The sequence below is a fragment of the Solanum verrucosum genome, unplaced genomic scaffold (assembly GCF_900185275.1).
Source record: "Solanum verrucosum unplaced genomic scaffold, falcon-dt-bn FXZP01000287.1, whole genome shotgun sequence".
NCBI classification, from domain to species: domain Eukaryota; kingdom Viridiplantae; phylum Streptophyta; class Magnoliopsida; order Solanales; family Solanaceae; genus Solanum; species Solanum verrucosum.
Window position 1 is genome coordinate 2,104,492 of NW_026020292.1, and position 25,499 is coordinate 2,129,990.

The 25,499-nt window shown below is 32.9% G+C and overlaps 3 protein-coding genes across 5 annotated transcripts in view; 2 read left to right on the plus strand and 1 right to left on the minus strand.

The window, feature by feature from the left end:
- LOC125834553 (auxin response factor 8-like) overlaps positions 1 to 25,499 on the plus strand; it is a 771,942-nt gene that overhangs the window by 372,261 nt on the left and 374,182 nt on the right. The gene's annotated exons all lie outside the window — the stretch shown is intronic.
- LOC125834562 (NAC domain-containing protein 86-like) lies at positions 5,282 to 8,954 on the plus strand. The gene is made up of 6 exons (XM_049513704.1): positions 5,282 to 5,650; positions 6,387 to 6,664; positions 6,951 to 7,280; positions 7,514 to 7,942; positions 8,240 to 8,318; positions 8,518 to 8,954. The coding sequence occupies exons 1-6, from the start codon at positions 5,494 to 5,496 to the stop codon at positions 8,931 to 8,933; spliced, it is 1,689 nt and encodes a 562-aa protein (XP_049369661.1). The 5' UTR covers positions 5,282 to 5,493; the 3' UTR covers positions 8,934 to 8,954.
- Positions 9,538 to 13,953, minus strand: LOC125834580 (ALA-interacting subunit 5-like). The gene is made up of 8 exons (XM_049513720.1): positions 13,806 to 13,953; positions 12,975 to 13,033; positions 12,792 to 12,866; positions 12,565 to 12,699; positions 12,391 to 12,461; positions 11,002 to 11,302; positions 10,612 to 10,901; positions 9,538 to 9,893 (listed from the first exon to the last, which is right to left on the minus strand). The coding sequence occupies exons 1-8, from the start codon at positions 13,852 to 13,854 to the stop codon at positions 9,839 to 9,841; spliced, it is 1,035 nt and encodes a 344-aa protein (XP_049369677.1). The 5' UTR covers positions 13,855 to 13,953; the 3' UTR covers positions 9,538 to 9,838.

Sequence of the window (25,499 nt, forward strand, 5' to 3'; positions counted from 1 at the left end):
GTCATCTCAACCATAACATCAAATAGACCATCACACTGGGATAAGGCTTTAAATAGGCTTTTAATAAGATTTTTTTTAGTAGTATTGAGAGTCCTTTGAGATGAAGGGTTTTATCTTGGGTAGAGATCTGGTTATATTTTATCACAAGAAAGTGTGATTAGATTCTTTTTAGAGAACGCCAAAAATTAAGCATAGGACATGAATATATCTTTTGGGACAAGTGGAAGGAACAAGTACATGTGCATTGATTTTATATTTAACATGAGTAGCTTGACTTTAAAAGTGGTATAGAGACATACAACTAAATGTACAAGACTGAGCATAAAATTCAAGATTAGAAGGCAGTATGCACAATGTTCATTAGCCACTGAGGGATACTTATGTGATTTTAATCATCCCCAAGTTCCAACATGTTCCTTTAAAAGTGTTTCTCTAGGTTGATCACCCTTCTTAGTTGATGGACTCATAATTTCCATACTATGGTCATCTGAGTGCACCTCATAAGACTTTTCATGTTTGTAATTGTGAGATACTACATAGGTTGGACCTGTTTCTTTCACATGTTTCTTTATAATTTATTCAGAGATTCTTGACAACTCATCATTATCATGCATGCTTGTTTCTCCTATTTTTCCAACTTCTTTGATTTGACCAAAAAGAATTTTCACCACCAAAACTACTATTCCATCCTTTTCTTCTGCAAGTGAGAGGAATTTATTCTAGTTTCAATCATGTGTCTGGAGCAACAAGTGTTCATGTATGAATGTTGCTTACTTCCTCTAACTTTTCCTCCAAATTCAAAGGTTAGATTTAGGAACTCAGACTAGCTTGGGTTCTTTGTATTGATAAAAAGAATGAATGAGATCTCTATTAATCCATATTGGTAAACATTTTTAGATTTTTTCTTTTTCCCCAACCTTTTTCTTTAACATGATTCCTTTTTTTTAACAGAGTTGATTTTTCTATTTGAGGCAGCTTTGAAGTTTTTATTCATGTGAGTTATAATTATTGGGCAGGTACCCCTTGAGTGACCAATACTACCACAATGTGTGCACAAATAAGAGGTTTTCTTAGGGACTTCTTTAACAAAACCTATTCCAGCTTTAATTTTATGTGTTCTATTATTGAGCTGAGTTAGAATAATTGAGGACTGAGTCCATTTGTTTGCCCTCTCAGGCTCATACTTAGTTCTAGCCAAGTCAAGATTTATTCTTCTAGATTTTTCCCTTTCCGAAAATAGCTCATTGTTTAACCGTTTTAGATTTTGGTCACATCTGATTTGGTCACCACTATTTTTTTCTTTCCCATTTCCAGTAACATTTGTTTCACAATTTTAGATTTGAGAGCCAACGTGCAGGAATCAAGTTGTTGTACTTGTTCCTTTAGGAATTGATTTTCTTTCTTGAGATCAGAATTAATTTTTCAAGATCAATATATTCAAATTTTAAACTGGTCAAGAAAGCCAATAATTGATCTCTATTTTCATTCAACTCTTGAAAATTATCTATGAAAGTTAGAATAAGGGAAGATAATTTTTTCTTTGAAAAACATTTTAGTTTATTTTTAAGGTCAAGAAGATTTACCTCCCTTTTCTCAATGTCCGATTGAGAGTCTGGTTCAGAGTCTTTCATGGCCATCAAAGCAACATCTTATGTATCATCTTCAATTGAGTTGGCTGAACCTGTTCCCCAAGCAGCATACATAGCAATGTCAGATTCTATTTTATTTGCTCGGGAGCAATTTTTTCTCATAGTTTCCACCTTTCTTGAGGAGCTTTCTGAATTTTTTGTTAATCACGGCTATGTCCTCATCATCCAGATCAGATTCATCACTCTCAGTTGCCTTGAAAGAAAAAAATCATATCTTTGTTTCTTTTACTCATTTTTGTGTTATCAACATTCATCTCGTAAGTCTTTAGATTTCCTACAAGTTCATCCAAGCTCATGGTTGTCAAATCCTTTGCTTCTCTAATTGCAGTGACCTTGATCTCCCACGACTTAGGTAGAGTTCTCAACACTTTATCCACATGTTCCTCAGTAGTATATATTTTTTTCCAAAGACACCAACTCATTCACAATAGTAGTGAATCTAGTAATCATATCTTGAAGTGATTTACCACTCTCCATCTTAAATGCTTCATATTCAGATGATAGTCTAGCAATTCTAAATTTTCTTACTTGGGGAGTTCCTTCATGTACATTGACTAGTGTGTCCCAATTTTATTATGTTGTAGTACAACTAGAGATGCGATTAAACTCGTTAGGTCCAAGTCCACAGACAAGAATACACTTAGCTTTAGCATTCTTTGTGAGCATTCTATAATCAGCTTCTCCATATTGAGTCTTAGGCTTAGGAATGACTTTCCCTTCATCATCCTTCATCATAGGAATAAGAGGACCATCAGTAACTCTCATCCATAATTCATTGTCATGGGCTTGTATAAAATCATTCATTCTCGCCTTCCATCATGCGTAGTAATATCCATTGAACCTTCACTTTATTTGATTTACATAACGTAACTGTTGTAATCTGTAAATGAACAGATAGAATATACTTCTTCCTTAAGCAAATCTGGGGGTCAATATTCCAACAATTGGTATCAGAACGAGTTATCTTTGTAGAGTCTAATAAGAATGATAGTAGAAAAATAAGTAACAACTTGAACAACAACTTACAAACTCGAACTAGACAGACACAACCCAAACTCAATAAAATTGGATTGGGGAAAGAAAGAATCGAACTTTAGAAGACGAGACAAGGATCATGTTAATTATCAATGGTCTTCCTAGAGTTATTGGGAAGAGGTTAGTCATTACGATAGAAAACCAAATCTCATATATCTCCCTACCATAATTTTTTTCATATTCAAAATACAAACGAAAGACCAAATCAATTATCTACAACTAGAATGAACATGAAGAATGCTTTATATGAGTATTGTTCCATGGGTGAAAAAATATATCTAAAGAACGAGATATTTATCATATATCTGAGATACATGTCTCTCTTACTCACCTCTCCCCCCCTTATGCTCTCCCCTATCCCTCTCTCATTCCTCTTCCTCCATGTATATGTGTTTCACAATATCTCTAAATTTCACAATTCCATATATTTGTATATCGAGTATCTAATATGTAGAGGCGTATCCAGAATTTTGAGATGATGGGTGCACTGTTATAAAAATATTAATCTATGATATAAATTTGATCGATTCGACATTTAGGATTTTACTACTGAAAACCGTTAAAGTTTTTAAATTATAGGTCTAAAATTAATTCTTATATATATATATATATAACAGTTACCACTTAGAGAAGTGTAACCTAATTTTAGAAAGAAAAATAAAACAAGATAAATATAAAATTTAAATTTCTAACCTCGCGGAGAGAGGTGCACCTAGTCATAATCGCATTATGTGATACTTCAAGTGTGGGTTCCCACATCTATATTTCAATTTTTTTTAAAAAGGCCAAAAATATAACACTACTATATATGATCTCGGAAGGGAACCATGGGTTCACGTGAACCCGGTAACCCCCCTTAGATACGCCTCTGCTAATATGTACATATATGTGATATATCCAATGAATTTATGCGTGCACACACACATCAAACATCAAATATAGTAGTAGTCCAATATCAAATATCACGTGTATCAAACATCAATTTCATGTATCTTCTATATGAAAAAATATATATGTGCATAGATGCATATTGATTCTGAGAGGGCATTGATGTATCTAGTGTAACTATGTCATTGTTGGGAACCAAATGAAATTTTGTCATTATTCTTAATCAGATATCTAAAGTTTAAATTCATGAAATGAAAAAAATTCTTAGTGGGAGTGCCCCCTCCCCCCTGGAAAATTGGACCCTATAAAATACAAAATTCAAATTTAATCAAATTCTAACATGAATATCAAAGGAAAAAGAAAGAAGTATTGATTTGCAATTTAGTGAATCTTGAAGAGTAGCTTGAAGGGGACCACTTGGGTAGATTCTCTTCCATGATCTCTTGTAGGAAGGGAAGAGGAACATAAAGAGAAGGTAGATTTGAATATTATAATATAAAAATAGGGTATTATATGAGAAGTAAGAAGATTAAACCCTAAAAAGGGGAAAAGCACCAAAAGATAGATTGATCAAAAGGAAAAGCACACATGATAGAGACAATAGAGAGAGGGAATTTTGGTATGGACTATAATAGACAAAGGACAATGACAACGACAAAAGCTGCCAAATGATCCTTGCTCCCCCACTTTGCCACCTCGGATCTTCACGTTCCTAAAGTAGGACCCATCACGACACCCCTTATTATAAAGTATAAAAAAAATTTAGAGGGGAAGTATTAAAAACACTTTTGAATTTGACATAAATTTTTTGTAACTATTGTAAGTCTTAAGAGCATCCTTCTGATTGATTAATAAAATTTAGATACTCCCCCGATACAGCCTCTAATCTGCATATGATAAAATAAGTGGTGTCAAACTCTTGTAGGAGCATGTAACTTTTCATAAAAAGTCGAGAGAAGTGTTAAAAATACCCCTAAACTTGATGAGAATTTAGAGGTGTATTTCATTCATGTTGCAAGATCAGGGTGTATTTAAGTTCAGTTAGTCAGGTGAAAGACTATTTTTATGGCGGTCAATAATACAAAAATGAAACTAATCAGACCAAATTTAGAGATGCTTTTAATACTTCTCTCAAATTTAAATGTCCACAATTTTCATTAATTAGAGAACTTTTTTTTATAGGAGTTTGATCAGAAATTATATATGCTTTGTGAGAAATATATAGTTAACTGAAAAAAGAAAAGAAGCAGCGGGCGACAAAATATCATATTTGAAAGAGAAGAAAATCTTAATAATTCAGTTAATTGACTATCTAAATTTTCATTTTTCGTGATAGATCAATTGTTGCATGTAGTTGGCATGTGAAAGGAACATTTATGGGAGATTGACAGTTAAGAAAAGCCGCCAATTCGTTTCCATTCAGACAGTTTCTCGTTAACGTAGTTGTAGAGGGACATAGATCCTCTTCCCATCTTTCCTTCTAAACTAAACAAATAATTATATATTTCCCAATTTTTTTATTTATATAGCTATAGGGTCGGTAATGCAACAAATCAGATACCACCACGTGTACAAGAAAGCTCAGATTCCAAGAAAGGACAACTTCCAAGCATAGAATTTTGCTAGAAAATTAAAAAAATACTACTCTATATATCTTGCCCTATGTATGTATGTATTGTATACAAATTAGACCAAGTTGTTTAGAGAGAAAAAAATAGAAGAGCTTGAGAAGAAAGATTTATTAAAGTGAGAAGAAATTTAAAAGACAAAAGTAGGCAAGAGAGCTTTCATTTGCTTTTTGTCTTGTTATCAAATCGTACAAAAACTTGTATCATTTTCTCTCTTCTTTGGAACTCTCTCTCAAGAAGCTAAGGAAGAAAACCTTATAAAGAGATTGAAGTTCCAAAGGAGAAGTAGATATATGGCACCAGTTTCATTGCCTCCGGGATTCAGGTTTCATCCAACAGATGAAGAACTTGTTGCTTATTATTTGAAAAGAAAGATCAATGGAAGGAAAATTGAACTCGAAGTCATTCCTGAAGTTGATCTTTACAAATGTGAACCATGGGATTTACCAGGTATATACATGATTTCCATTCTTGTTATATCATTTTATATATAATTATAAAAATCATGGGTTTCTTCAAATAATTATCATATCATGGGATGGGATGTATAATTGTTTAGTGAAATAAAAAGAAACAATACCTAGCTAGCTATAGCTAGCGTCATATATTCCAAAGTAATTATCAAGAAAGGTATATAAGTAACAAAGACAAGCTATACTATTTCCTCCTCTTTTTTTAAACTTTAATTTGATACATAAATTTAGAGACTGTTCGGGTAAAATGCCAAGTCTTATAAAACAAGCTTTCACTGCAACTAATAAAGGATTTAACAGCAATTATTTGACAATAATAATATAATTATTGCTATATTATATATATTTAGCAGCAGTAGTAACAATGAGTATTTATAACTAACATTTTATATAAAATGTCGCTAGAAGTTTTAACGAATCTGTTAAACATACTAACATGTTGTGAGTCTGAATACTTTGAACGCACTTTAATTATTCAAAGATCATATGCTTTAATTTACAGGTAGAACAAAATTTCTAAAATTGTATGATCATTTCATGCATGTTCCAATTGCTTTAAAGGAAGTTATTAGTTGTCTGGTCCCTAAAAATGAAAAAAGTCTTATAAAACAAACTTTAATAATCATTGCATTATGGAAATCATGAGTTCCACCTCTTTTTTGCCTTTTTAAACCCTCTCATATCATAATTATTAATTTTAATCCGCTTTACAGATAAGTCCCTATTGCCTAGTAAAGATATGGAATGGTACTTCTTCAGTCCTCGTGATCGTAAATACCCTAATGGAACAAGGACTAATCGTGCAACGAAAGCTGGGTACTGGAAGGCTACCGGTAAGGACCGGAAAGTAAATTCACAGATGAGGCCAATTGGAATGAAGAAAACTCTTGTATATTACAGAGGAAGAGCACCTCATGGAACTCGAACCGGTTGGGTTATGCATGAATATCGTTTGGAAGAAAGAGAATGTGAAGTTGCTAACGGCCTCCAGGTACGTACAGATACATAATATGGATTTAACAACGGTTAATGTAATTTAATCTATCAAAACATGTTGTTACTTTATTATACACATGTCTTATTTTCTTTGATGTGATTTGATAGCAGTGGTAGAGTCAGAAATACAATATACAAGAAAGTCTAAAATATCACATCTAAGATTTTTCATCATTACTAATAGCATATGTGTAGAAGTCAAAAATTTTATATACAAATAGGAGTATTGTAAAAGATATTTTACATTATCAGGTCATCTGAAAGATAGCGATATATTGCAGGATGCTTATGCACTTTGTCGTGTATTCAAGAAGAGTTTGAATGTTCCAAAAATTGGAGATCATTATGGTAGTGATCGGTCAGGTTGTAGCATTAATGATCAATTGTATACTGAAGGAAGAGGTGAAGATTCTGATTATGGAATGATGCCTACAACAACTTCATCATCATCCATGCTTCTTCATGGTTCACCATTAATGAATGTTGCACCTGCTCCAAGCAATGATGATAATAAATGGATGCAATACTTGTCAGATGAAGCTAATTTCACTTTCAATAACAATCCATCATTTCCCACTAATGGACCTTTTCCTTATAATCATCCATCTAAGGTAATCCTTTTCTTGAAACCTCTCCGTAACGAGAGCCTTAGTGCATCGAGCTGTCTTTTTATATATCATGCATGTGTTTGATATGTAGGAAATATATATTTTGACAAAAATGTTTTTTAATGTGTACATGTTTGATTGGTTGAGGATTGAGCTTAGTGCATCGAGCTGTCTTTTTATATATCACTTTATTTATTTCTCATATTTTATTTTATTATTTTTTGTTGTATATGAAGGTTGATATAGCATTAGAGTGTGCAAGGTTGCAGCATAGATTTGCATTGCCTCCATTGGAAGTGCAAGATTTTCCCCAAGTAGGATATGTGATGTCTCAATCAAATGATGTTATGTATCATCAGAGCACAACAAATCAAACTGACATTGTACAAGAAATACTCTCAGTAGCCCAAGCTTCACATGACCTTACAAATCAAGAATATTCATGGGATGGAAATTATAATAATATTAATTATGGAGATGACTTCTCTTTTCTTCCTCATAATAACAATCATGACTTGGGTAATTCCTTCAATTTTATGGACCAATTAAAGGAAGATGATGATCAAAATAATTCCATACCAATTGTTGATTTTGATGAGGATTTCAAATCTGAGACTATGGTTGAAAGATTGAGATGGGTAGGTATGTCAGAAAAGGATGACAAGGTAATGCCACTAATCTATGCAATCAATTCTATTACTTCCTCCGTCTCAATTTATCCAACACCATTTGGTTTGACACAAAATTTACCAAAGAAAAAAATACTTTTGAAATTTATGGTGTAAAACTTTTTTTGAGTATTTGTGTGTCTGTAAATCATTTTAATTATAAAAATGGGACATTTTTCTTGAAACAAGGTAATTAAAAAAGAAAAATGTGTCATCTAGGATATAAAAGTATTATTCTTATTTTGCATTATTTCTAGGATAAGTGATTAATTTGCTTTATGTTGTACTTGACAGACCTTTCTTGAGGACTACAAGACTGTCCCAATAGAAAATATTTCAGGTCCCCATAAAGAGGAACAAGATCAACTCCAAGGTATTTTCAGAATATATACATGAACAAGTGTTTCTTATTCTCATATTTTGTATAGTTATTCTACAAGTTTTAAAAGTCTGTCTTTATTTTTTCTTAAATTTTGTACGTACCAAGTCAAACAACATCATATAAAATTGGACAGAGGGAGTAACTTTTTTCTTGTTTTTTATGTTAATCAATATTTACTAATTAATTTCAGGAGAAGCAAGTGGTCAGCAAAATAACATGAATGAAACAGAAGCAAACAATTTCTCATTAGGATTTGGTAATGATGACAATTTCTTGGATGATGAAGAGACTGATGGTTTTTCAAGTTCACCAAGCTTTGAAGTTTATGAGAAAATAGAAGTGAACCAAGGAATGTTTATTGCCACAAGACAAGTAGCCAATACATTTTATCATCAAGTGGCACCTTCAAAAACAGTGACAATCCATAGAGACATGGTCACAATGCATGAGTTTCCTATAAGGAAAATAACAAAAAGTGCAACATTTCTTGATACATTTATGGCATTTTCAAGGAAAACTCTATCAGGAGTAGTTATGAGAGTCAACACTTTGGTAGAATTGATTGCACCTTTACATGCATTTTGGACTATTTTGGGGAATGCTTAAAGAAACAAGACAAGAAGAACCAATCAAGAAATCTTTACATTTTTTCTTCTTTAATTTGCTTTTGTTTGCTATAGATTAACTTGTTGTAATGCTAACCACAATTAATTGTTATTAAGGGAAAGCTTAACTTAATTAATCCCCCCTGAAAATTGACACAGCTGATGTAAGATCTTGATATAGATTGTATTTGTTCTTTTTTCAATATCTAATCAATACTCTGATTTTATAGATTATTTTTTTTATTTATTGGGCAATGAGCATAGTACTTTAGGACTCGAGTGGAGCTTTTCAATAAGTTAATGTATTACATTTGTTGTCCATATATGTCGTTTTAACTTTTGATACACTTTTAAAGAGTTGGATCCTAAGCAATACAAAATATTGATATTTTTGTGCTTCAATTCTACCAACTTTTTCTTCACAATTTGATATGTCCCATCTATTTTCTAGATTTTAAGATTAGGATAGACATCTTTGCTCAGCCTAATAATTCAGAGTGTAATCACAAGGTATCTTTTTTCTAATTAAAACAAGTGTAGTCTGCTCAAATATAACAACAAATTTCAGTGTTCAGTCCTATTCTGATCAGTACATTAAAAAAAAAAAAAGGTATACAACAAGCATTCTGTTTTGGTACAATTCAGTGGTCTAGAAAGATTGTCTTACCACAATAAAGGAATTAATCAAAGAGTGAAGCTGCAAAGCAGAGGTTTTGATGGTTAACATGATATGTATAGTGAAATGACAATAGTGTTGAATGCCTAAATCACAAGATGCTGTCACTGGTCCAGGACTTAGCTTGAAAGTATGGATAATATAGTTAGCGTTAACAACTAAACCAGCTAAAACTCTTCTGCAGGAAAAATTTGGAGAGAAGAGCATGACGGATGATAATGCAGACATCATCAGTTCCCTGAAGGATTCAAGTTCCATGACAGATAGGCTGGATCACCGAATGGCCTGCACAGTCACAATTTCACAATAAACATCAATGGTATAATGGTCAAATTCCAACTAAGGTCATAAACTGAAAATAACAGCCTCCGACTTTTCATTCCCCCGTCTATTCTCATGATCATTTCATTTTCTGTTGATATCTTCAAACAAAAACAGATTATCTTGCTTTTACTAACTATATATTTCCGAAACAAATTGGCCATATGAAAAGGAGTTTAGCTATTAGCTTGTATCAACTGCTGAAGAAAATCCAAATTCAGTAGTTATTTGACTCGATTTTTCCTGCTAATAACAACTTTTCTTAAAAGGATGAAAATTGAAATACATAGCAGGAAATTGGGAGGACCTGAAAAGCAAGACCATAACATATTGTTTCCTTGAAATTCTCAATTTAAACACATCTGAAAAATACCATGCATGCTCCTGGTGCAATAAATGACTATCAAGACATGATGAAAATGAGATTTACAGAGTTTAAGTTTTAACCCTTCATGAGCTCGTGTTGATTCTTAAATGCAACATAGAGTTCTTTTTTCTTTTATATCACTTCAAACAATTGAAACTATAAGGATGTTATCCAGCAAATCTATTCCTAGAAGCCAGCTTTGGTTTTCTTAACTAGTAAACAAAAAAAGAGAAAAAAGTAAATGGTTTGCTGCAGATATAAATATAGTAGGATTAAGGAATCAAAAAGGGAAGACAGTATTGGGTGCATTCTTACCTTGGTTTGATGACATACATAAGTATGAAAATTATTGCCACGAATAAGCAAATTCCACCAACTGTCAAGTATGCGATGCCTAGGAACTTATTCTTTCCACCAATCCATGTAGTGGTTGAAAGAACCAAAGACTTTTTACCCTCAAATGTATATGTGTTGTAATTGTTTTGTATTACTACTGTAATGTTCTCATTAGCTTCAAGATCATGCTCTATCTTCCCATATAACTTTCTGAATACTGGTAATGCCGCAGTTCGCAACCAAACCTGAAGATCCTCTTGCTCACTCATCTGCATGCAAAAAATACGCAAAATAGTTAAGATAACGATAAAAATGTGGAAAAGGAATAATGATAATAAGATGAAAAAGAGGGCAAAAGTCTGCACTAACAGGTATGCTCTCGTTAAGTGCTCCACCCCCAATTAAACTTCCTTTCTGAAAATTTTTTGGGAAAACTTTTGATCCAAATTTGTGCTTTCTATCACTTGGCCATGAAATGTTCTTCCTATTGATTGGTAAACCTTTGTCCTTAATTGAAAAACCATATGTATCATTGAACAAACTCCAAGCGATAAGCCCACAGGGAATCACAGGTTCATTTCCATTCATGTCTTCAGGAGCACAAGTCTTTTTTAAGTCACCCTTAAAATTTGGGTCGCGCAATTGCTCATCATTTCTGCTTTTTACGTATCTGTGAAAACATAGGAAGCTTTCAATACCATTTAAGTGAGTATCATTTACCGGAAAAAAATGAAGTGACTCTCCTTCAAGCATGTCCACTCTCGATGCAAGAGTATATCTCTTGTAAAACACTACTACAGAGTAAGAAAAGCAAAAATAGGCAACTTGCATGATCTCTTTCACAGTCAGGCCAGATATGTATCATTAAATTTCAGAATTGTGAGACGATGAACGGAATTTCTACATTAACATTATTGTCCCGGTGCCTCATTGGCCAGGATATCTGTTAGACACCAGGAAGGAAAATAGAAAATTTATTCCTTCCTGAGCAGACGTACTACTAGAAATAATTCATTGGCAGAAACAAAAACTAGGAACTGGACAAGATTAAAGCTGATAAACTTCATCCAGTTCCTGTTATCTGCATATCAATTTATTTTCAACTCTATTATTATACATCAACATATTAAGAAAGAGTATGTTCTAAACTTCTTTTTATTTGGTGTATATCAGCATGCCTAACAAAATTTTCCATTGCTAAAGATCTAAATTCTCCTCAATGATGACTTAAAAGTTTTAATCCTTCAGTTAGTTACATATTTAGTGACTTTTCCATAACTTCCTCAATTTTTATAAAAAGATGTCATCTTTAACTTCTTGATTTGTTATCTGTTTCCCATTTCATTTTTATTGATAAATTCAACTTTATGCATGTTCTTACTTTTATACTTGAGTTTTATGCTTATTAATGAATAAATACAGCACAAGAAGCCTGCGCCCCAACGACTGGTATACCTGTAAATCTTCCTAGCTTAAATCACAATATATCTTAGTCTACTAAAGTTCACTCTGTGCATTTCTTTTTGTCTCTTTAGTCTTTTTGTTTGTGCTTTTTCTTGAGGGTGAAGGGAACAGTCATCTGGAACAACATAATACCACAACTTAGACGAAAGAACATACTTCAATTGCATCAGAAGAGTTATTCTCTTCAACTACACACACAAATTGTCTTTTTATGAGTTTAAAACATCGGTTCATTTTTATACTCATAATATATAACAGAGCTTTAACTTGAATTAAATAAAATCTTGGACATACCGACGATGATTCTGGTAGAAGTTATTGAGCTGATAATAAACATAGATAGGATGCTTCATTTTCTTAGGAACCTAAAAACATTCAGCAAATGAATTCATAAGGATTAGGCAACGCAATGTTAAAATTTTGGAACAAAGAAAAGAAAAACCAATGTATTTGGAACACGGAACTAACTGTCAAGGTCCTGATACAGGTCTTGTTTGACTTATTATTTTTGATAAATGCAATCCTATCATGATATGCAAGGTCTGGTTGCGTATAGTTTGTAGGAGCGCAATGCTCATCATATCGAAGTACAATTTCCACTACCTGCATACAAATGAAAGATATTTCATGTCAAATACCATTTGACGTCTAAAAACAAACTCCCAAAAACCATAAAGAGATGGATATTTGAGTACTTTTTCTGATGCAGACAATGAGGCAAGGCCTATAGGAATGAAGACAATGCCAAGGAAGATAAACACCGTGACAACCTGAATGCATAAAATGAGAAATATATTCAACAAGCCATTACAGTGAAGACTTGAAGGAGGTTTTGTCAAAAGAAGTTATGTCAAATGATTCTGTGAATGCATGCATACCCATTGTGGAGTTAAAATTGGCTTGCAAGCGGGCAACTCTTGTTGGGTAAACCTCGAATCTACAACACAAAAATATGCCATCTAAATTAGTTTAGTTTCTGTGAATAAAACTAAAAATACATAAAAACAGTGAAATCTATGTCTTTTAAGCAGGCATATACAAATACACATCACTCAAATTGCAAAAAGGAGTATAAAAGTCATGAAAGTACTTGTAGTTAAGTTCAACAAGAATTGAAAGTAGCATCATGGCTATGAATCTGTTGTGCCAAAATACTCTTACATGGTGTGATATTGTCTGCTTTGGGCACGGTTCACCCCATTAAGAGAATCTTACACCTTATATATAGGTTCTTTTTTTCTTTTCAACTTCCAATGTGTTGAATTAGTTCACACACCCAACAGAATCATCAAAGATTCAATGAACACAAGAATAAACATTCAGACAAGAACTAAGCCAGATCACAATCCAGTAAAGACAAAACAAAACCCGAGGGCTTCTTTCACTAATTTAGAGCCCTTTAAGTATGTTGATTTCACCCATTTAACCAAAAATCAAAAGAATTATACTTCATTAACAATTTTGCAGTGCATTTGTTACAATGTAATTAATTCTATGGTTAACTAAATAGGGTTCATATTAATAAAACAACGTAAATACCCGATCCCTAAATTGAATTTTCTAAATAACCCAGATCTCTATTCTAACCAAGAGCATGCCCTGTTCTTGTTTTTCTACCAATAAAAATTGAATCTTGAAAACCATAAAACTTTAAAACAAAAATTGATCATTGAAAAAACAAAGATAAAAAATGAAAGAAAAAGAATTACAATCTGGTTTCCTGGATTTCTTTGAAGAAGATGAGGCTCCTTCACCCATTGTTACGTCAATCTATACAAAATTTGAAAGGGAAATATAAAATTAATTAATGTAAAATTGTGAATAATTTTCAGAGGGAAAGAAAAAAGAAAAAAAAAAGAGAAATAGGGAAGATAATTTTTCCTTCTTCCCTCTTTATTTTCTGTTTGAGAAATTAGGAAAAGGCGCAATAAGGTTGCATGGCAAAAAGTGGTACGTGAGCGGTACTCACTGCCTCCCATCGCCCAAGCCCCACACCAAAATATGGGGTAATATGGTAAATGCTCATTCCAATCATTTTTACATATATTCATATAAAAAGTGTATAGTTTACTAAAATAATCATGATTATTAGTATTTTAAAAGATCCTAGACAAATGAAGTAGGACATTGGGTTAAGGATATAAAGAAAAAATTGTATTTTTTCTTAATATATTAAAGTGATTATTAGTATTTTAAAAATGTATTCAGAACTTATGTTATTCAATTTTATTTGTTTTAGGAGTATTGACTCGATATTTTATATTGCAGACTATTTTTTTAAGTTAGATTTGATATATTATCTTTTTGTCAAAAGTTTTATAATTTTATGACATTATATTTATAATATTAAACTTTTGTCAAACATGCATTTCATAATGTTCATAGAAATTCTGTACTTTTAGTTTTTATGATTAATTTAATTAAAATATACTAGATTGAAAAATATATATAAATTATTTTTTATAATATTGCTTAAGAACATATGTTTATTAATTAATATATTTTAATTTTTATTTTTAAAATTCAATATAACCTTATGATTACACTTGTGCAACCAAACAGTACACTTGTAATTACACTGTGGCAAACAAACATATCAGTGTAATTACTATGTTGGTAATTACTACCTAGTTATTACACCAATTACATTTACCTAGTGTCTTTCCTAATAGACCTTAAAGAAGTTTTTTCTTTCATCACAACTTCATGATGTTGTTATTTGGATAAATGCAATTAGAGTTTCAATTCAAGAATAAAAATACGTCTAACGATGAAACTATATGTCTGCACTCTACACTCCTGACACCATATATACTCATAGAAGGTTTGAAACATGAGATTATAGACTTTTATAATATTTCACCTATTTTTGTTAAATTATATATTTCACACGTTCATGATGATAAATCATGAAGATCAGATTGTTGAGGATACTCAAAGATAGCATTGTGGTAAATTTTCTCTTCTCGATTGTTAGACGGTGTTGTTTTGAAGGCGGCAGGGACATTAGTCAACTCAAAAGACATCACTAGGAACTCCTAATGACCATAACGAGTCCTAAATGCAGTCTTAAGATTGTTTGCTTCCCTAATCATCAGTTGATGGTAATTAGATATCAAATCAATCTTAGAAAACACTACGACACCTTCAAGTTGATCAAATATATCATCAATATGAGGCATATGGTAACGGTATATATATTTTCTTATTATATGTATTTTGGATTAAATTTTATACTTTGATTGTGTTGTAAGATTTACTTGTGTTTATTTTTAGACCATGAATTAAAGTGACATTTTTTTTCAATCACTTGTGAAATCTAATTGGCTAATTCAATTAAGAAGTTGCAATTCGAGAATCATAAGATACCAATGATGAAACCACCAGTCTGCAACTTTTGTACCATTTGTACTTTGAAAAGGTTTGAGACACGTTATTATAGACTTTTTTAATATTTTGTCCTATTTGATAAATTAACAGGTCATGTTAATAAGTCCTGAAGATAATCAAGACTGTATCTTATTATTAATAGTGTAAATTCTTTGGCCATTTAGCATTACCCAATATTTTGAAAAGAAAAATTTGGCCAGAAATTTTGGTCAGAATGGTAAAATAACATACTTCATACTATGTTATTTTACTTTTTTGAACATTTTTATCCTTTTAACTTTAATATCTTTTAATTAAAAAATGAAAAAAAGATCAATTTATTTTAAAATAAAAAGGATATTGTAGACTTTTTAAATTTCTGGCCAAATTTTGGCTAACTGACCATTTAGCATTACCCAATATTTTGAAAAAATCCTTTTGGCCAGAAAATTTGGTCAAAATGGTAAAATAACATATTTCACACTATGTTATTTTACTTTTTTGAACATGTTTACCCTTTTAACTTTAATATCTTTTAATTAAAAAATAGAAAAAAGAGCAGTTTATTTTAAAATAAAAGGGATATTATAAACTTTTTAAATTTGTGGCCAAATTTTCTGGCCATTTAGCATTACCCAATATTTTAAAAAATCCTTTTGGCCAGAAATTTTGGTCAGAATGGTAAAATAACATACTTCACACTATGTTATTTTACTTTTTTGAACATTTTTACCCTTTTAACTTTAATATCTTTTCATTAAAAATGGAAAAAAGATCAGTTTATTTTAAAATAAAAAAGATATTATAGACTTTTTTAAATTTTTGGCCAAATTTTCTGGCTATTTAGCATTACCCTAATATTTTGTAGCATGATATTTTGTATATTTGATGAGTTAGAAATTTGATAGATTTTAAATTTTTCAGAAAATAGTTCAATTAATTTGTGAAATTAATATATATATATATATAGATATTGTGATGCTTTGCATTCTGGTTTAGGTGTTGTGTTGATGCAGGATAAGAATGTTATAGCTTATGCCTCGCGCCAACTGAAAGTGCATGAGAGGAATCATCCAACACATGATTTGGAGTTGACAGCGATAGTGTTTGCTCTTAAGATTTGGCGGCATTACCTCCATGGGGTTAAATGTGAGGTATTTACTGATCATCGTAGTTTGCAGCATGTGTTCACTTAAAAGGGTATGAATTTAAGACAGCGAAGGAGGATGGAGCTACTTAAAGATTATGATGTCACCATTCAATACCATCCGGGTAAGGCTAATGTAGTGGCAGATGCTTTAAGTCGGAAAACGGTGAGTATGGATAGTTTACCTTGCTTGAGTGTAACCAAGCGACCTTTGGCTAAGGAAATTCAGACCTTAGAGTCTAAGTTCATGCAGTTGGGCATCTCAGAAGGAGGTGGGGTGTTAGCTAGTGTTGAAGTGAGGGCCACATTCATTGATGAGATCAAGGCCAAATAATTTGAAGATGAAAATTTGGAGGAGCTTAGAAAGAAGACTACAATTGGTAAGGCACAAGAGACCACTCTTGATGTGGATGGTGAGCTCAATTTTAAAGGGAGAATATGTGTCTCTAGAGTAGATGACTTGATTGAGAAATTTATTGGCAGAGACTCATGGTTCGCGATATTCTATCCATCCGGGTGTGACCAAGATGTACCAAGATTTGAAGCAAATTTATTGATGGTCGGGCATGAAGAAGGATATAACAGAGTTTATGGCGAAGTGTCAAAATTTTCAACAAGTGAAGTATGAACATCAAAGGCCTGCAGGTTCGCTTCAAAGAATTCCAATTCAGGAATGGAAATGGGAAAGGATAGCCATGGATTTTGTGGTCGATCTTCCCATGACTTTGGGGAAGTTTGATTCTATTTGGGTAGTGGTTGATAGATTGACCAAGTCAGCCCATTGTATCCCAGTAAGAATAGATTATAATACTGAACAATTGGCTAAAGTTTATATGAAAGAGATAGTGAGATTGGATGGGGTTCCTCTCTCTATCATATCAGACTGTGGTACCCAATTCACATCCAAGTTTTAGAGAAAATTACATGATGAATTGGGCACACAACTCACTTTTAGTTACAGCCTTCCACCCACAGACAGGCGGGCAGTCAGAGAGGACTATTCAAGTGTTAGAAGACATATTGAGGGCATGTGTGCTTGACTTTAGAGGGCATTGGGATAAATTCATACCTTTGTGTGAGTTCTCCTATAATAATAGTTATCACTCCAGTATTAATATGGCACCATTTGAGGCATTATATGGTAGGGAATGTAAATCATCCATAGGATGGTTTGAGGCTGGAGATGTGAAACCTTTGGGGGTTGATTTAGTGAAGGATGCTCAAAATAAGGTGAGGAGTATTCAAGCTAAGTTTTTAGAAGCCTAGAGTAGACAGAAGAAGTATGTGAACCATAAGGTAAGAGACATGACGTTTCAAACCGGTGAGAATGTTCTTCTTAAGGTATCACCCATGAAAAGGGTGATGAGATTCGGCAAGAAAGGTAAGCTAAGTCTGCGATACATTGGTCCATTTGAGATTCTCGAATGTGTGAGACCAGTAGCGTATAGATTGGCTCTACCTCCTAATCTATCGGGTGTTCATTAGGTATTTTATGTGTCTATGTTGAAGAGATATCATGGTGGCAGGGATTATATCATTAAATGGGACTCAATTGTGTTAGACAAAGACCTCAAATATAATGAGGAATCGGTGGCAATTCTTGATCGTGATGTGCGTAGGTTGAGGACCATGGAGATTAAGTCTGTGAAAGTTCAATGGAAGAATCGTCCAGTTGAGAAAGCTACTTGGAAAATCGAGAGGGACATGCGAGACAAGTATCCCCAATTGTTCATCAATTCAGGTACTACTTCATTCTTTTCTTATTTTCCTAAGTTTTATCACTCGGGGACAAGTGCTGGGTAAATTGGTATCTATTGTAACGATTTGTTTCCGTCATTATAAAAATGCCAATGGGGGAAAATTTGAGACAAAAAACTTTTTCGTAGTATTTGGATTTTCCCAACCTTGTCCAAATTTGGACGAAATTGGAGTCTTTAAGGTGTAGGGAAATATGGTAACAATCGGGTGATTTATTTACAATTCTAGTTACATGAGTGGTTAGATAACTTGTTAAGGAATCCGTATAACTTTACGGAATTGATTCGGGCGAGTAGAACTCCCGGAATCGATCTTAGTGTGAATGGTATTTTCTGAGTGTCATTGGTTAGAGGTGTGTTGTGAAATAGTGATTTTGGAATTCTTTAAATAGCTCACTAGTTTGTGCAAGCCGCTATGGCGAAGCTTTTGGTCGCTCTGGCGGGGTCGCTACAGCGGGTTGAGGGCTGCTGTGGCGGGTTCGACGTGACTTAAAATCATAAATAAACCCCTAAACGACCTTATTTTGCACTTTTCAATTTTTTGAGCTAAGGAACAAACCCCAGGCGACTCCTAATAGTTTTTCACCATTCTTGAGGCTGAAGGTAAGTTTTTCACTCCCTGAATCTATTTTTTTATCCGTAGAACGTAATAGAATGGGTAATTATCGATGGGGGAGGGTTTTGAATTGGAAACTATGGTGGAAAAAAACCCTAGTTTGGATACTTAGGATCATGGGTATGATCTAGAATTGTTAGTAATCCGGGTAATTAGTGATTGTTTATTGATTCTCGTGTTATTATGATTGTTTGTAGACCAACAACAAGCGAAACGAATTTGAAAAGGGAATGATCAAGTTTCTTAGGGTTTCAAGCTTGTTTCAAGGTAGGTGATGGTTGCGATTCTATGATTGTGTGATGTATGTTTGTTCTTGCTTCATTATGATACTTGCATGTATGCGAATGTTGCATTACTGATCACACTTGTTGTAAATGAGCTAGATGAATGATAGTTACCATGAAATCATGACTTAAATGTATGATCTTGAGGATATACTTGTTATTGTGATTGTGGTGTGTTGAATGGATCGGTTGCCACGTTCCGGCATAACTAACTTGGATCGGTTGCCACGTTTCGGCATAATCATTGGATTGAATACCACGTTCCGGTATGCTAACTGTTTGGATTTGGGTTCCATGAGAGGACCAATGACTTGTCATAATGTGTATTTTGAGACATGTGAAGTTGTTCGTTGTTCGTAAATGTTGATGAAATTGTATATGTTCGATATATGTAGGGCTGGGCATTCGGTAATTCGGTTCGGTTTCAGTTTTTTTTTTTCGGTTTTCGGTTCTTGTACAGCGTGTACCGAACACCAAACCGAACTATTTCGGTTCGGTTTGGTTTTTTTAAGTTTGGTTCGGTTTATGTTATTTCGATTCGGTTTTTGTTAGTTCGGTTTTTTTTATGGGCCTGCTTAGTGGGCTGTTTAAAATTTAAAATTTTACAATTTTTTTGTTTGATTTTTCAGCTTAATGGGCTAAAAATAGTTACATTGCTATGTCATAATAACTACAATATTCTGTAAAATAACACCAAAGAAGATACCATAAGTCCAATTTGCAATTAGGCATTAACACCAAAGAAGCTCACATTAAAACTTAGAAGTCAAAACGAAGTGCCATACTGCCAATCTGCAATTAGGCATTAACACCATAAATTTTTAATTCACAATGTCACTAAAACACACAAATTTTTAATTAACAATGTCACTAAAACAAAAGTGCATTGTAGTTAATGTCTTCACAAATACAATGACCAATTGATCATGCCATAAGCCATTACACAACAACATAATAACAATCTAACAAGTAACAATAATGCACCAATGTAGTTTCTTCCATGAGACCACTTTCAAGTTTCAACTTTCAAGTGCTAACAATAACAAACAATAATGAGCAACAAACAATGTAGCTTCTTGCCTTCTTCCATGAGATCACTTTCAAATGCCAACAATAACAAACAACAATAATGAGTTTTCTTGACTCTCTTCCATGAGACCACTTTCAACTTTCAAGTCTCAAGTGCCAACAAAAATACTAACAAAACTTAGTACTTTACGTCTTTCTTCATTGTCTTGACTCTTGGACCTTTTAAGATAAAATCAAATGTTAGAACACTACTTTTAAGATTAAAAAAATGATATGATTAAATAAATGACGTATTGAACTCACCACTTGCAAGCCAATCATAGATCAACAATGGAAGAGCTTCTTCCACTATTTGCCATCTCTATAAATAAGAAAATCAAATATGTCATACAAGATACAACACAATAAGTATTTTATTTTTTCCAAAAACAAATAAAAAATAAAAAGTCTTACCAAGTTCAATTTTTTCAAGAAACTCCAAACTTTCTTCAACACAAATAGGCTTAGTTTCTTGTCTAAGTCAATCTTGGACACAAATAAGGCATTGCACACATTTGGGAGTCAATGAACTTCTAAAGGGATCAAGAATACGACCACCGGTGCTAAATGCACATTCTGATGCCACACTCGACATAGGAATAGCCAATACATCGCGAGCCAGCTGTGAAAGTACAGGAAATCTAGGAGAATTAACTTTCCACCAAATCAAAATATCAAAATCCTCAGATTCAGGCTCTTGGTCTTCAAGAAGATATCTATCCAACTAAGATTTAACACCTAAACTTCCAGAATCTTCCTTTTGTTTCTTCATGTAAAACTTAGTTCTCAAAGAATTTGTTTTCACATTTTGAGAAAGACCACAAGTAGATGAATCAGATAAGTCAGACGAAGATGATTGATTTTTAGAACCTCTTGCATACTTACTTACATAGATCGCAAACAATTTCTTCAAGTATGCCTCTACTTCATTATTCACTATCTTTCCCTTTTCTTCCCCAAGTAATTCTTCAAGAGCAAAACTAACATACACAAATTTATTGCGAGGATCCAAAACAGAAGCAATAAAAAGCATTTTGTTCATCTTTACAGGAGTACCCCAATATTTCTTGAATTTTTCTTTCATCCCCGTAGCCATTTTACTCAAATCAACATCATCACTTGTCATACATACTTTCAAATATGCATCAAGCTCAAATATATCCTCAAAATGAACATTACAAGTAACAGACCGTGAACCTGAAACTTTCAGTGTGAGCTCATAAAATTTTTCAAGAAACTTTGTGACATTCCTCACATTAGTCCTATCCTCATTTTGAATTGAACCTGCAATAGTTCCATCTTCACAAACATCAGTAGCAAGAAAATAATTAAAATTACCATCATAAAGATCAAACCTCTCAAAAGCCTTCTCAAATTTTTCTGTCGTGTCCAACATCAAATAGGTGGAATTCCACCTAGTAGGCACATCTAAAGACAACATTTTGTCACATTCTATCTTTTGCATTTCAACACATTTCAAGAAGTTCTTGTCCTTGTAGAAGATGATCTAACATATTTCACCATGTGTCTCACCCGTTTGATAGAAGGACCAATTTCTTTCAAACCATCTTGCACAATCAAATTAAGTATGTGAGCCATACATCTCACATGAAGATGCTTACCATCCATCATATTAGTTCCCCACATATCTAATTTTTTGGACAACTCTAAAATCGCCACATCATTTGAAGAGGCATTATCAACCGTAACAGTAAAGACATTGTCCAAATTCCAATCAAGTAAACAATTACTAATACACTCAGCCAAATGCTCACCTTTATGACTAGTGATAGGACAAAAATTCAATATTCTTTTATGAAGCACCCAATCCCTGTCAATAAAGTGAGCAGTCAAACACATATAATTGATTCTTTGCACCGAAGTCCATGTGTCTGTTGTGAGACAAATTCTTGGTTGTATTTCTCTTAAAGACTTTTTCAAATCTATTCTCAATTCACCATAAACTTCATAAGAATCCCTTGTTATGGTTCTACGAGAAGGAATCCGAAACAAAGGTTGGACTTTACTCATAAACTTCTTAAATCCTTCTTTTTCAACAAAACTAAAAGGTAGTTCATCCAAAATTATCATCTCAACTAAAGCTCTCCTAGCTACCTCTTGCTCAAATTTCCAAGTCTCTATCGAAGAACTGTTACTTTGAATATTTAACAATTTTTGAATACCAGGTGCAACAGGCGGGGGCTTATACACTTTACATCGGTTTGTCAAATGTTGTCTCAGTCCACTTGTTCCATTTCTAGTTGTATTAGCAGCATAGTTTTGTTTACAATGTAAACACTTTGCTTTAACTAATACACCATTTTCAAATATTTTTTCAAAGTGTTGCCAAACAGGAGATCTAGGATCCATTTCTTTTCTTTTTCTTGTTTCCTCTGTGCCAATTGACGCATCATTGCTATTAGTAGGTGTATTATTCGTAGAATCAGTCATACTTATTCGACTTTGACTAGCCACACCCATATTTAATTGATTTTGTTTAGCCATCTATATAAAATAAAATAAAAATTCATAATGAATTCACAAATCACACACTAACAGCTAACTAGTAACAAAAGCTAAAATAAAATTTAAAAAAAGGATGAAAAAATATTCATTTTGAAACTTGATAACTTAAAATGGAAGAAGAAATATTGACAACAAAAAACTAATCAATCCGTCAAATACAATACCTGATGGTGGTCGTCGATCTGTCGATGGTGGTCGCTGGTCGGCTGCTAGGTGATGCTGGTCGCTACTGCGTAAAGCTGGTCGCTGGCTCGCTGCTGCGTGAATCGTGATTACTGCTGCCTGCGTGGTGAGTGGCTGCGTGGTGACCTGCTGTGTTCTGGTCGGCCGGTCGCCGAAAAACGTGGGAAGTACCAAGGGTGAAGTGGAAAAGAGTCAAAGATTGTAGAGTGTAGATTGATGTGCGGCTGAGGGCTGCTGCTATGCTAAAAAAGTAAAAGTTGAAAAGTTAAAGTTTAAATTGGACTTAGACCTAATTTTACCTATTTTTTTATTTAATATTAATAATATTATAAATATAGTGTAATATATTTCGGTACACCGAAATACCGAATTATGTAAAATGACATACCAAAAACCGAACCGAAATACCGAAAAATACGAAAATATATACCGAAAACCGAAATACCGAAACCGAAATAATTCGGTACGGTTCGGTGTTTCGGTTTCTCGGTGTTTATGCCCAGCCCTAGATATATGCATGTGATTGTATTGTTGTTTGACTTATGTATGTTACAACTAGTGGGATAGCTATGTGATCTTACCAGTACACTGTGGTTGTGTACTGATACTGCACTTGCTCTTATTTTTGTTGAGTACAGGGCATCTTCAAGCGGCTACTGACAGACCTCGCTTAGGAGATCAGTGATCGTTCGAATTCAAGGGTGAGCTAATTCTTTCGGGCTTCCAAGGGTTCTCTTTCGTGTATGTCCACCATTTCCGGACTTAGACTATGTTCTAGTTAATTGATTAGTTCATTAGATTGGGGTTGCATCCCTTATTGTTTAGACTTGTTGAACTTCAGATGTTTTGGTACATTGACTTTCAGGTTCTAGGTTATTACTTCCGCATTGTTAGTTATTATTGTTAGAGTTTATAGGAACTCTCTTTCTTTCCTTACTATTTTCCTACTTTCGTGTACTTAAATACCTTAGTTTTGGTTTAGTTGCTTGGTTTGAGTTGTAGTAGTGGTTCTCCCACCGGAGGGTTAGTGTGAGTGTTAATCACGACGGTCTAAGTCATGACAACCAGAGTCCTTCTTTGATGGTAATTTTTCTTGTTTCAGTTGATCTCAACGACAACCCAAAATCAGCCAATTTAAGCCGCACATATTCCTCTAGTAGAAGGTAAACAAGTGTATTAGCCGGTTTCAGAATTTTAACTCAACCTAAAAATTAAACTTTCGAATAAAATATTGTTAAAAATCATATTATTGATTAATATGAGATACACGTGCATAACATGTACACTAAACTAGTATAGAACAAAGTAGTAAGCCCAAAAATATTGAAGCCTTGAGCAATTATTTAATTGTGTTATAATAGACTCTACAAGTAAGCTATTTTCTTTTCTTAAAAATATAAAACACTATTATATTTTGAGGGAAAAAAAAACATAAAGTGACACTCGAAGATGTTCTGGTTTTAAAAAAAAAGACATTTTAACTTTACAGACGTTCTATTACCCCATGGAACATTTCAAATAACAATAAATGCACAATTTTTGCACAATCTATATTTTCAATGCATGCGCAGTAAGGTTGCATGGCAAAAACTGGTACGTGAGCGGAACTCACTGCCTTCCATCGCCCACGCCCCACACCAAAATAGTTGGTAATATGGTAAATGCTCACTCCAATCATTTTTACATATTTATATAAAGTGTATAGTTTACTAAAATAATCATGATTATTATTATTAGTATTTTAAAAGATCCTAGACAAATGAAGTAGGAAAGTGATTATTAATATTTTAAAAATGTATTTAGAACTTATGTAATATTTTCAATTTCATTTGTTGTAGGAGTATTGACTCAACTACATTGCAAGCTATTTTTTTAAAGTTAGATTAGATAGATTATTTTTTTGTCAAAAGTTTTATAATTTTATGACATTATATTTATAATATTAAACTTTTGTCAAACATGTATTTCATGATGTTCATAGAATTCCCGTACTTTTAGTTTTTATGGTTAATATAATTAAAATATACTAAATTGAAAAATATAATTAAATTATTTTTTATAATATTAGTTAAGAACATATGTTTATTAATTAATATAGTTTTAATTTAAATAATTAATTTTTTATTTTAAAAATTCAATATAACCTTATGATTACACTTGTGCAACCAAACAGTATACTTGTAATTACATTGTGGCAAACAAACATGTCAGTGTAATTACTAGGTTGTGTAATTACTAAGTTGGTAATTACTACCCTAGTAACTACGCCAATTTCAATTACTTGGTACCTGGTGGCTTTCCAAATAGACCCTTAAAGAAGTTTTTTCTTCCGTCACAACTTCATGATGTTGTTATTTGGATAAATGCAATTAGAGTTTCAATTCAAGAATCAAAATACGTCTAACGATGAAACTATTTATCTGCACTCCTGACACCATATATACTCCGAGAAG